This window comes from Mastigoproctus giganteus, chromosome 1, assembly GCF_048544385.1.
Source record: "Mastigoproctus giganteus isolate SK-2022 chromosome 1, ASM4854438v1, whole genome shotgun sequence".
In the NCBI taxonomy this organism is placed as follows: domain Eukaryota; kingdom Metazoa; phylum Arthropoda; class Arachnida; order Uropygi; family Thelyphonidae; genus Mastigoproctus; species Mastigoproctus giganteus.
Window position 1 is genome coordinate 163,999,637 of NC_143575.1, and position 14,118 is coordinate 164,013,754.

Genomic DNA, 14,118 nt, shown 5'->3' on the forward strand with positions numbered 1-14,118 from the left:
ACCTTTGTCTTCCAGGTTTTCTTCTAGCTCCTCTTGGGTACCATTCTGTTATTTTCTTAGTCCGTCTTTCATCATGTCTTCGAGCTGTGTCCTGCCCAAGACCATTTTAATTCTTTAGTTTTGATAAGAATGTCCTTTACTTGAGTTTTCTGCCTAATCCAAGTGTTTCTCTTCTTATCTAACAGTCTGATTCCCAATATAATTTGTTCCATTCTTCGCTGTGTAGTTCTCAGCTTCTCTTCCATTCTTTTTGTGAGTGCCCAAGTTTCACTTCCATAAGTCATGGTGGGGAGTATACATTGGTTCATTATTTTACGTTTCAGACAAACTGGGACATTGCTCTTCAGTATGTGACTATATTTCCTGAATGCTATCCATCCAAAATTTATTTTTCTCTTGACTTCCAGCCATTTATCATTATTACAGCTAATAACTTGTCCCAGATAAGTATATGACTCCACCTTTTCAATTACTGCTCCTTCAATCATTATTTCCCTTTCTGTGGCATCTGCAAATCATAAATGGTTTAGGTACTCTCCGTTCACATTAACTCCTTTCTGCGACCAGTCTAATCTTCTGAAAGCTTCCTCAAGGGCAGCACTAAACAGCTTCAGAGATATTGTGTCCCCTTGTCAAACTCCTTTCTCGATTTTAAATTTCCTACTGTCTTTGTCTAGTCTAATAAAGGAAGTAGCATTCTCATATATTTTCTTCAAAATCATAATATGTGGGGTATCTATGCCTTGTCTTTCCAGTGCCCGAAACATTGCCTTATGCTGTATGGAGTCAAATGCCATTTCATAATCCACAAATGCCAGGCATAATGGTGTTTTATATTCATTTGCTTTCTCCATTAGCTGTGATATATGATGTGAAAGTTGAGAATCCTGTCCTAAGGCCAGCTTGTTCTTTCGGTTGATTCTCATCAAGTATTCTTTCTAATCTGTTAGTAATGACCTCTGTGAACAACTTGTAGATGTGGGATAACAAGCTAATTGGTCTATAATTTCCAATTTCTGATTTATCTCCTTTCTTATGCAGCAAAACTATGATTGCATTATTCCACTGCTTAGGCGTCACACCTTTTCTAACGCACTTTGCGAAGAGCCTTGCCAGTTTTTGTGTTATGTCTCTTCCTCCCAATTTTAACAATTCTACAGTAACTTCATCTTCCCCCGGGGCTTTCTGATTCTTCATTTTCTTCTATGCATGTTCTACCTCATCAGGAAGAATATCGGGTATGTCGTATGTGTTGCTAATTTGTAATCCATCTTCTCCACTGCTGGCATCATTCCCTCGCTCCTTGTATAATTCTCTATAGTAGTCTTCTGCTGTTTGAATTATGCTTTCTCTGCTGTTTATAAGTACACCATTGCTATTCTTCAGTTTCAGTATCATTTATCTTTCTGTATTACTGCTCATGGCTGCTGATTTAAATCCTGTTTTCCCTTAATGCTTGTTCTACTTTTCTTGTGTTAAATCTTCTTATGTCCTCTCTGAGTCTCCTTCTAATGGCTTTGCATAACTCAGTATACTCAATTTTTTCCTTGTCAGTGTTTATCTTGCTCTTCATTTTTTGCCTTCATCATAACAAGTGTTTCTTGGCTAATTTTTTCTTCTTTGGATTTCTTTTTCCCTATAGGTTTCTTGGGCTTTATCACTTTCAGAAAGTTGTAATATTTCTCGTTGATATCTTGGTCCTGAGCAGTCTGCAGAAGCTCAAACTTGTTCTTAAGTTCCAGTACATACTGCCTTTTCTCCTCTTCTGTTATCTCAAAGACCTTTGTATTATTTACTCGAGTCAGTTTTTTTCCTTTCCTTTCCTACATCTATAAAACATTTACTTCAAACATTTCCTTCAAAACATTTTCTAAAAAAAATTTACTTCAAACATTTCAAACATTTACTTCAAACATCTATAAAACCTAACTTCAAACATTTACCTTATTCAGTAACATCATTCACAATATATCTTATGTTAGTGAGGATGAAGTCTATTTCATTAGTTGTTAATCCATTTGGACTCTTCCATGTCCACTTTCTGTTCACCCTTTTCTTGAAAAAAGTGTTCATTACTGACAATCGTTGAGATTCTGCAAATTCCACAAGTCTTTCGCCTCTTTCATTTCTTTCAACAATTCCAAAATTTCCTATAGTTCCCCTTTCTGCAGTTTTTTCTTTTTCCAACCTTACCATTGAAGTCCCCCATAATAGTAATGTAGTGGGTTTTCTGCTCATCTAGAAGACTCTCAATTTCGGTGTACATTTCTTCAACCTCTTCATCATCATGGCTCGATGTTGGTGCATAAATCATTATAACCTTTAGCTTGTACCTCTTAGAAATCTTGAGTATTAATCTTGACACCCTTGGTGATGTACTTTTGAATTCCAAAATGTTGTTTTTTAAATCTTTATGGACCAGAAACCCAACTCCACCTTCACTCCTTTCACTGTTTCCATTGGTGTACAGCAGATTTACACTTGATAAACTTATAAGTGAATCATTTCTTCTTCTTGTTTCAGCCAAACCGATGATATTCCAATTGACATTTTCTAATTCCTTTTCCAGCTCTAATATCCTGTCTTCACTGATGAGTAATCTTATGTTGTAACAGGCCAAGTTCAGTTTCCGTGCATGGCAGCCTGGTTGCACACAGAGATTCTTAGCACCCTCTGCTTACACTCTGATCCTCTCGCTGCCGTAAGAGGGGGAAAGAAAGCCGCTGGGGACTGAGGGTCATTTGTTTTGTCGTGCTGTCATATGCTGGAGGGTTTGGTCTTTTCCTCTTCACGCTGACCAGGCGTCTTGAAAAGAACCACTCTACATGTTAGTTGCCACCTAAGTGACGTAACAGGGCTTACCATCGAGGTGTGCTTGAGTGGATTTTAGGGAGGCAGGCCAACCGGACTTCTAAATCTTCTGTAAAAGAAAGATATTGGATCCATCAGTGTTTTAGACTGAGTGTCCGATAACACAGGATACTTGTTCCCCTCTAAGCCTCCTGTTGGAGTAGCGTACTGTCATTAACAACCCTGCCAACCTTCATATTGTATGCAAACTTGGACATTAAGCCTGATATACCTTCATCAATATCATTGATAAAAGGATCTGGGTATATTCTTACCATGTGTATGTCACATCCAAAAATTTTATTACTTCATACAGCATCCCATCCCCTTTTTCTTACTATTGAATACACCATGAATTGTCAAACTAATAGAGTAAGCTTATCTGCAAAAAAATCTAAACTCCCCAAACACTTGTTAATTAATTTCACAAATATACGTGGTCTCAATTCTAATCTCAACAATGTACATTTCCACTTGCAATCTGCCAAACCCCATGTACTTTTTCTGACAGAATCTCAGTTATCGGTTGATTCAACTACTGCTCATCTCAGTTGCTCAAATTATTCGCTGTATGATTCCTTTTGCCTCAAAGGTGGTACTTGTGCATATGTCCATTCCGATATTCCTGTCAGAGACTTGGTAATTTCGAATCTCCTCTTTTCGATCTTCTCTGGCTTAAAACCTCTCTACCTCATTGTGTAAAATTCATGTGTTCTCTCTACCGTTCTCCCAACTCCATTAATCACTTGGAGCTCTTTGACTTCCTCTCTTTGCAACTTGACTTTCTCCACTCCAACTTTCCTAACGGTGAGGTAATATTCCTTGGTGATTTTAATGTTCACAACTCCAGCTGGCTTTAGTTTTCTGTTCACACCAACCCAGCTGGTCGAGATGCTGAGGCGTTTGCAATTACTCATGACCTTGCGCAGATTGTTCATTTACCTACAAGAATACTAGATAAACCTAACCATACGGCCAACACGGTTGATCTTTTTCTCATAAACAACCCTTCTAAGTACACAGTCGAAGTTAGGGGTCCTTTAGGCACCTCAGATCACAACTTGGTGACTGTCTCTTCTCCAATGGAGCCTTTATCTCATGGCTATGCCCAACCTCGTATTGTTTGGCATTACAAGAATGCAAAATAGGATGAGCTATGAGATTTATTTTCTTCTTTTCCTTGGTCAGGTTACTGTTTCAAAACTTCTGATGTTAATGTTTGCTCAGATCGTGTCAGTGAAATTATTCTTGTAGAAATGGAATCCTTTATCCTACACTCCACTTTAAAATCTCGTCCTTTATCTATACCTTGGTTTTCCAATAAATGTGATAAGGCTGTTCAAGAGAAGAATATCGCATATCGGAATTGGCTTGTTTCTAATTCTTCAGTTTCATTTCCTGCCTACACCAAAGCTCGCAACAATTGTAAAGCAGTTATTAATCAGTCCATCCTAGAGTTTGAACAGGCTAAGAGTAGAAAACTTACTTCTTGCCCTAATGGTAGCCGAGCATTCTGGTCTCTTGCCTATCTCTGTTCCCACCTCTGTCCAAACCAGATGGTTCTGTTTCACTTCAGCTAAGGATAAAGCTGACCTGCAAGCATCCCATTTTTCTTCCAACTCATGTATTAATGATCTTGGTAAAACACCTCCCACCAATTCTCATCACGCTCCATACAATGCCTCCTGTGGTCTTCCGTCAAAAGGATGTCAGAAGGATTTTGACGAATCTTGATGCTAAGAAAGCTCCAGGTCCCGATGGTATTTCTCCACTTGTTCTCAAAACCTGTGCTCCTCTGAACTTACTCCTGTTCGTTGCCACCTTTTTTCACTTTTTTATTGCAAAGGTGTTTTTCCTTCTGCTTGGAAATTTGTTCATATTCAGCCATTTCATAAAAAGGGTGACAAATCCCTCCCATCCAATTATTGTCCCATTGCAATTACTTCTATTCTTTCTAAAGCAATGGAGAAATCAATTAACTGCCAACTCTTAAAACTACCTATAAACCTTCCGTCTGATCAACGATCGCCAGTATGGATTCCGTCAGCGTTGATCCACTGGTGATATTCTGGCTTATGTTACCCATTTATGGACTAATTCAATGGAAAAGTTCGGTGAAACACAAGCAGTTTCTCTTGACATCTTAAAGTTTTTCGATCATGTTTAGCATAAAGGTCTTCTAAGCAAGCTTCCATCTTATTGTTTGCTAACTGCTTTTTGTGATTGGTTATCCAGTTTTCTCTCTGATCGCTCACTGAGGGTGATGGTAGATGGCTCTCTGTCTTCTAACTTCTCCACTAATGCTGGTGTCCCCCAAGGTTCAGTTCTTTCCCCCACTCTTTTCCTCTTGTAAATTAATGACCTTCTTCCACTGACTGGAAATCCTATCTATAGTTTTGTCGATGATAGCATTGGAAATTTCCTTTCTATTTTGAGAAACCTTGTCCTGCTCAACTTCTCGAAAATCTGTTATCAATTCCTTAAATGCCGATCTCCAGGTAATTCTCCAGTGGGGCAAAGACAACTTAGTTGATTTCAGTCCTTCTAAAACTCAGTCTTGTCTTATATCTTGCAAAAAGGATTCTACTGCTCCCATGCTTATCTTTGTGGCACTCCAATTTCTGGGCAAAATGATATATCTCTTTTGGGGATTACCCTGACTTCCAATCTCTCTTGGCACAAGTACATTAAAAAATATTACTTCCTGTGCATCTAAAAAACTTGTTTTTCTCTTTTGCTCTCGACGTTACTTTTCTTCAAAACAGCTGTTCACTCTTCAAATTGCAAATCTGCCCTAGCATGGAATATTTTTCCCACATCTTGTGTGGTGCCCCCAAAACCTGTCTCAGGCTTCTTGATTCTGTTCAGAAGAGGGCAGTTAGGTTAATTAATGATTCATCTCTAACACAGTCTCTCCACTCGCTGTCTCATAGACATACTGTTTCTGCTGCATGCCTCTTCTACAGATATTTCCACGGGCACTGTTCTTCTGAATTGGCTTCTATAATTCCCGCTCTCTCTTGGAAAACAGTCCGAACACGTGCCGCTACCAGCCAACATCCATTTACTATCCAATTCCAAACTCACAAAACCAGCTTTTCATCTTCCTCGTTTATTCATTCAACTGCCATTTTCTGGAACAACCTTCCTTCATACATATTTTCTGAAAATTACAGTCCAATGTCAAGAAATATCTTCTTTCGTCTTGTCAACCTCCAATTGAAGCACGGTACTAAGTACTATAGGTCCTAATACCTCTCGTGTTTGGGGTTTTCATAAAGAAAAAAAAAAAGTTGCGTATCATAACTTCAAAAGACATCAATCATTCTGAAGATGGAAGAGATGGGGGGAAGGGATTGCCAGAGCTGTGTTCTGGAGACTAAACATGGATTTTACCGCTTGAAGCCTCCAATAAGCAAAGTGATTGTATTGCACTGGTTGACAAGAGACATCTAATATTTCCTGGTGGCACAAAGGGACAGCATTCCTCTGTGTGGTGTGGCTGCTACACTTCAACCCATGCTTTTATCGGTTCACACCTGGGTGGTCACCTCCAGTAATACTAGGTGACATATTCATATTTCAGGACCTGCACATGGGGATTTCTAACAGTCCCACCTTTGTGAAGGTGCAAGCACAGGATTTAGTTATCGCAGAATGACCAGACTCAATGCAGAATGACTTCGCTGAAATTCAGCCCATTAGACACAAGTATCACCCGAACATCAGTTCCATTAGCGTTTTAGGTAACAAACCTAAAACGCTAATGGTCCTAGGTAACAAACCCAGTTTGTACAGGTAGTTTTCAACTTTCAGTTAATTTGTTCCTAGTGCACACTCATAAAGAGAAAAATTGTAAAGCGAGAATTTATTAACCATAGACATAATGCTAAAAATAGGGAATACGTTCTCAACAATGAAATTAGTTAGCTAATTAGTTTATGTTTAAACAATGATTGATTTATCCAAAGAAAGGAAAACAGCTGTAAAATCAAGCAAATTATAATAATAAAGAAATTATTTATGACTTACAAATGTTAAAGAATGTTTATTTTTCTTTATCATCGAGTGTGCATTTATCGATGATGATAAATGCACACCCGCTGATCACACATTATTGGCTCAGCACTCGTTGGTTTGTTGCACAAGGAGGAGTCTTCTTCAGAAATGCTTCAAGAGGCATTTGTGTCCAAGATATTCTTGTCTTTTCTTTATAAATTTCAATAGCATGCATAAGCATTTAACGAAATGCACAAATTGCAGCTAACACAATTTGCGAGGAGTAAAAAGTTTACAAAGCAAAAAGGAATGAAGAGAAGATTCTGAAAATTTGTTTTTTATACGATTGAAGATTTCAGTAACATTTCACCATAATAATGTAAAAACACAATTCCAGCTATCAGTATTTTCGCAAATGCAATAAAATGCGATCATTAATATTTATGAGTTTACTACCCATTTATAATTGCTTGCAGTAACAGAAAAGCCCAATAAACCGGAAAGTGCAACTTGTTTTCATTGTTTTATGGTAGTGACTTCCAGAAATATATCACAAAGGCATTCAAAATTGATTCTTATAATTAACAGAACATATGATAACGATGAAAGTGCAGTGCATTTTAATGATTTTAATTGGTAACTAATACAATTCACACTATAAAAAAGACCTTTTAGAGGGTTATATAGTGAAAATTTTAACTTCCGAGGTTGTGGAACGAATTACCAAAAAATAATGTGTTATTGGGTTCCACATTACAATATTTTTATGATACAATGGTGTCTCTGGAATGGATTAATATCGTAAAGCAGGGCACACTGTATTGTATAACTATGCGCTTTGTTTGAAATGCGGTATTTATGAATGTTTAACATTCATTTTTTTGCAATTAATGTTCATATTTTCGATTTTGTAGATACTTGATACTTGGGGAAAAAAAAAAAAAAAAAAAAAAAAAAAACACTCATAAAGCGAAATCTCGTAAAGCAGGAACTGCCTGTACTTCACAGAAGGCCTGTGACAGCCTCAAGGACCAAACACTACTCAAAGAATTTCATATCTCCCTATATCATAACTCCCAGATCCCTTTCTTCCTCTACTGTTTTTAATTCAACCCCACCAAATGCAATACCTAGCATTTTGATGCATTAAAATATACAGGGTTACTCAAAAATATTGGTACAAACGTTTAGGGGAGGTAGGTAACATCTAAAGGAATGTGAATCGCATAGGAACCCATAACCGGAAACGTCACGGGAAAGTAGTAGCAGAGGCACAAAGAAGCAGAAATGACACAATATTAACAATGGAGTACGAGATGGATGCATTTCATGATGTTACAATAGATGCTAAAAGGTTCCACCATGAGAAGCGATGCATGCGTGACACCGACGCAGCATGGATTGGGGAAACAGTCAAACATACCTGGAGTTTCTTTGACAGCAGCAGCAGCGCAGACGAGTCTCGCAACGAGATCCATTTCCATCTCCACAGGCGATTCATACGCGATAGATTTGAGGGCCCCCCCTCCACAGAAAGAAATCAAGGCTTGATAAATCAGGTGAGTGTGGGGGCCAGGCAATGGGTCCACCACGGTCAATCCATCGACGCCCAAAACGCCTGTTGAAATGGTCACGAACAGACCTTCCATAATGGGCAGGCGCCCCGTCATGTTGACACCAAATGTTGCATCTCACATTTGCTGGAACATCGTCAAGTAACCCTGGTAGAACTTGTTCAAGAAAGATCTGATATTTAGCAGAGTTCATGCGGGATGGTAACAGGTATAGGCCGACTAAGCAGTCACTGACCATACATTTATTGTGAAGCGATGTTGTGCCACATGGGGGCGCACACCATGTGGGTTGTCGTGAGCCCACACATGAGCATTGTGCTGATTGAATAAGCCTCATCCATGAACAAAACATAGGCTGGAAAATTCAAATCTTGAACACTTTCTTGGAGAAACCACTGCACAAAAGCCACAAGTGCAGGATGATCTTGAGGGAGCAGTAACTGAACCCTTTGGAGATGAAAGGGGTGTAAGGAATTGTCGTGCCAGACACGCTGTACACTGCAATGAAACACTCCTAAGGCAGAGGCAATGGCACGTGTGCTGGTAGTAGGATTATTCTGGATGGCATTCAACACACTTCTTCAATGGCGGGAGTTTGCGTCGAATGTGGTCTGCCTGCACTGCACTGCTCCTGTTACCTCTAAATGACCCATAATCGCACAAATTTTGATGCACACGTACAAACAAACAGTGGTCCAGTACATGTCTGTCTGGGAAGCGTTCTCCATAAATTCGTTGAGCGGCTCGTTCATTGCCCTCTGCTAATCCATACATTAGGTGCATGCCTGCCAGCTCACAGTTCGTATATCGATGCATGCTCTTTGTGCGGTGACTACTGCTCCATCTACCGACTTACAGTGATGTTTCCGGTTATAGGTTCCTATGCGATTCACATTCCTTTAGATGTTACCTACCTCCCCTAAACCTTTGTACCAATATTTTTGAGACACCCTGTAGTTGCCACTTTTCTGATTATTCTTGAAGCCTATTCAAGTCAGCTTAAAGGAGCGCTGATTGGCACTGATCATTAATGACTCTGCCAATCTTTACATCATCTGAAAATTATGACATCACACCCTGTATCCTTTCATCCATGTCGTTTATGAAAATCAGAAACAACAGCAGGCCAAGAACTGATCGCTGGGGATCCTACTTTTGACATTACAATCTGAAGAATATCCATTAATCACAACCCTCTGCCTTCTGTCCTATGGCCACCGTGTGATTCATCTTAGAATCTTCCAGTAATCCCAACATGTTACAGCTTATACAGTAACCTCTCATTAGGGACTAAGTCAGATACCTTGCTAAAATCCACGTAAACTATGTCAAAATTATTCCCTAAATCCAACCCATGGGCAATTCTAACTAGTTAGGCTAATCATAAGCAAAGCCATCAAAAATCAACTTTTAAGAATATATGATTAAATTCTGAAAATATAAGTGAAAGAAAAAAATAATAATAACAACATATCTGTCCATTTGAAAAAAAATAAATTTGACTAACAACTGAAAAAAAAAAAAAAAAAAAAACACTAAACTTATAAAAAAAAAATTTTTTTATATCTCCAGAATAAAAGTTGCAGATTCTAAAGAAAATTGATCTACTGAAACTAATAATGCTTTATATCAGCACTTCCTCAAAAATCTTAAATTTGAGTCCTTTAAAAAATACTTTAATCAAACATATTATGTACTATATACTTTCTATATCCTTAGAAATGTTTGCCCAGGGCCGGATTTACACATAAGCTAAACAAGCTACAGCTTAGGGCCTCACATTAAAAGGGGCCTCGCTCCATCTTTAAAAATCCTTTTAATCACAGGTGAACTGTAAGAGAGAAGGACCTCGTACATGTTAAAGGAATTCTGCTTGCTCTTTAGATAAGTTTAAATCATAAACTAAATCAATCAATTCCTCTTGCTTAATTAAGTGTGATACAATTTTCTAGTTAGTAATCCAAATCTGTAAGTGGATGGTCCAGAAAAGTCTGCAACACAAGTATCCTTGTTATATTCATCACTACTTCTTCCTTTTTTTTTTTTGCATGTTTTTGGGTATCTGGTATTGGCAGGTTTCATTATGTAGAACAAGCCTTAAGGCAGGTGAGATGTTAGGATATTTGATGTTTTTGCTATGCTTGCTTTATCTGGACATCAGTGATGTTTTTGTCATTGAGAATTAACAATCATCAATGTGGGTGCACACCATAGGAAACAGCAAAAAGCATACTTTTAATTTTCTACATTAGCCATATCCTCAGAGATTTACGGTACAGGTATTACAGTGTGTGTGTGTGTAGTCCAAGTTTTGTCTTGATTATCAATCTTGCAACCAAAGTACAAAGAATATGTATGTTTAGTTTATCATAGATTTTCTTTACTATAGAAATAGTCAGGGTGATTCAAACACTTTAGCATTGCATTTTAACAATACAATGCTAAGTAAAACACAGAAGAAAAAAAACAATATGCAATAGATATGCAAACTGTACACATTCATCTGACTGTCTTTCCATTACTGTAAAGAGAGGTAGAAGGCAGACAGACATGGCTGAACATGTTAACTCTCCCCAATGTTACTGCCACCTGTGAGTACATGAAAACATTATTTGAAAGTAATGCAAGAGATCAGTGCCATATCACCTTCCCTAAACTGCAGTCAGACACATATTATGAATAAGCACAAGCACAAATACCTGTATACATAGAAACTGCAATGTGATGTGAAATTCTAAGAATTATTTTCCAAATCTATGAATAAAAATTGATTGCAATGAGCTAATATATTATTAGTGGAGGTAAAACTCATGTTGACTAGTGTTATCAGAAAGTATCTTACTAAATTAAAGGAGATGGCAGGTATGCTTCTAATACAGTCAAAAAATTTTAATGCCTGAATTACTTTTTGTTTGCCAATTTTCCCACTTCACCATATTAATTCTCTGTTTTTAAAAATGACTACTAAAGTCTCCAATGAAATGCTTCATTGGCATGTATAAGATGCAAAATAAATCAGTCTTATTACGTTTTGGTATCATCTCAAAATAAGTTTCTATATTTCAGAGAACAAAGAAAATTATGTTACTTGATAATATTAATATCCCAAAAATTACCGAAAAAAGGTAGATGGTGTTGCTGCAAAGAGTCGTTCTGAATTGGGAGACCATGTTAGTAATGAGATGCCTCCACCACCACCTCTTCTAAGAGGGGTACAGACCTGTAGTCCAACATCCCATACCTAAAATGTTAACAAAAAGTTAATGGTATTTCAAAGCAACATCAACAAAGAAATTCAAAAATGTCACTCTGAACTTTTACATTGTGGAAAAAAAAAAAAAAAAAAAAAAAAAAAAAGAGAGGTAATCTATGAACAATATTGTTGGGAAACACAGCTAAGAAATACAGTCAGATAAGCCTAACTATATTTCCAATTCAAGTCAGGCATTTTCAACTGTATTTCTAAACTTTGAGTTAGAAATATAATTCATATATTTGTAAATTGTGTGCAAGCTGTCAACATGGATACCTTGCACATGATCAAATGCATCAGTAGCATTACTCATACTAGCACTTTACACCAATAATAATCAAGACAAAAAGCACATGTTCATAAATATCAATTATGGCTTGAAAAGTTGGAGATTGGGTAATTGTAAATATGAGCAAAACAGGAGATTTTTTAGCCAAAACAGAAAAATTCAGCTCTCTCTCTCTCTTTTTTTTTTTTTTTTTTTTTATAAATTAAAATACAGAGATTAAAATCTCTGTATTTTAATTTATATTAAATAGTATGAATCAGAGCTGTAATACTCAATATGTTCTACGTTGATAATATTAGTAAATTAATAAGAGGAGTTTACCTCAATATAGTACGTGGAACACTTCCGTATGATACCCTCCAGAAATTAAAACGGAAAAAACGAAAAAATCGACAACTTACCAATATATTAAAGTGAAATATAAATAATTAAATAATCAATTTAACTCAATTCAAAATCAATTCAAAACAATTAAAATTCAAATTAACGCAATTAAAAGAATCTAACGAAAATATTCAAAACGATTTTTCAAAAATTCAAAAATCGTTTTGAATATTTTCGTTAGATTCTTTTAATTGCGTTAATTTGAATTTTAATTGTTTTGAATTGATTTTGAATTGAGTTAAATTGATTATTTAATTATTTATATTTCACTTTAATATATTGGTAAGTTGTCGATTTTTTCGTTTTTTCCGTTTTAATTTCTGGAGGGTATCATACGGAAGTGTTCCACGTACTATATTGAGGTAAACTCCTCTTATTAATTTACTAATTTATATTAAAATACAGAGATAGGACTGTTTACCAATACAGTATGCTTCCAAAAAAAAATTAGCTCATGCAGGATTTTATTTTTCTGTCTTTGGATTACTCTTTGAATTCTGTTAGACATAACTGATGAATTCTTCAAGAAAAATACTGTTGCAGAATATGTACTCTTCAGAAGTGCAGAGTCAAAGTTTTGTTTATAATAATAAAACTGCTGTTTAGACTTTGCTGTCAAGAGCATTTCCAAAGCTTCACCAGAAAAACAAGACATGAATGATACTGAGAAGTAAAGCTTTGTGTTATTTTTCTTTTATTTTTTTTGAGCTATTGATTCATTTAACCCCAGGGGCTCTCATCTGGTGAGTATGGGCTTGGCACAGCCAGAGTTCTGAGCTGGATATCATCATTCTTCTCTTTCTTGGTGATTCCTTTCTGTTTCTCTCTCTATCTCTCTCTCTCAGGGTAACTGGGGAATTTTTTTTTGGCTGGTGCAGCATAAGCCTCATGCTTTCTTATGCCACATGGCTAATAATAATAATTTCAATTTGTTTTCGTCTAGGAGAAAATGCCCACACTGCATTCATTCAGACCAGGGTATAAAGATTGGGCTTATGGCTATGGATAATGTACTCTATGTTATCAACAAGTTAATCTAAAATAACTAATACTGTTTTTAATTGAATAACATCATCCAATAGGCAAATCCATTATTCATTAAAAACTTGAAGGCACTGTTGTGACTTTGGAACTAACTGGATGCATCAGCAGATAATAGTAACCCCAATTAGCAACCCTTGTGCCAGGGGTGGTGAATAAATCTATCGAATCTAAACAAGCAGCTAAGAGGTGCTTGGAAATAAAAACTTCTGGCTATATATGTAACATTTATAGCATGAAAATAAAACTCCTATTGGTAGAGTAGACCTACTGCATTAATAAAATACATAGTGGTAGGGATCTATTTCAATATAGCTATTGAAATGGTTTGAAAATGCTTGCACTGTGTTAATTTTACATGCATCTGTGTGTGTGTGTGTGTGTGTGTGTGTGTGTGTGTGTGTGTGTGTGTGTGTGTGTGTGTGTGTGTGTGTGTGATGGTGTTCAAAGAATGTGCATCACCTAGGAATTTCACATTTCTAACCCTTTTTCGCAATGGTATGTTTCATTAATGACTAGCATCACAAATAGAAATATAAACAAAACATTTATTAATAATTAGGGCAAAGCTAAGTAATATTTGACATTGCTCTCAAAATATTCCAAAATGAGCATTTGCAACCTTTATACAACAGTTTTGTTAAACGTGACAATTATGGCTGAAATGTTATCAGAAGCCTTCAATTTGCTTCAGTTTATCATTTTAAATGGAAAACAAAATGAAAAGT

At 36.6% G+C, this 14,118-nt stretch overlaps 1 protein-coding gene across 2 annotated transcripts in view; it reads right to left on the reverse strand.

Annotated features, from left to right (window-relative positions):
* Positions 1 to 14,118, reverse strand: part of LOC150091234 (aladin-like) — a 343,291-nt gene that overhangs the window by 131,662 nt on the left and 197,511 nt on the right. For both annotated transcript variants that reach the window (XM_090374811.1, XM_090374804.1), the window contains exon 10: positions 11,540 to 11,664. In XM_090374811.1, the coding sequence (XP_090230937.1) occupies positions 11,540 to 11,664 (125 nt within the window). The remainder of the gene's footprint in view (positions 1 to 11,539; positions 11,665 to 14,118) is intronic.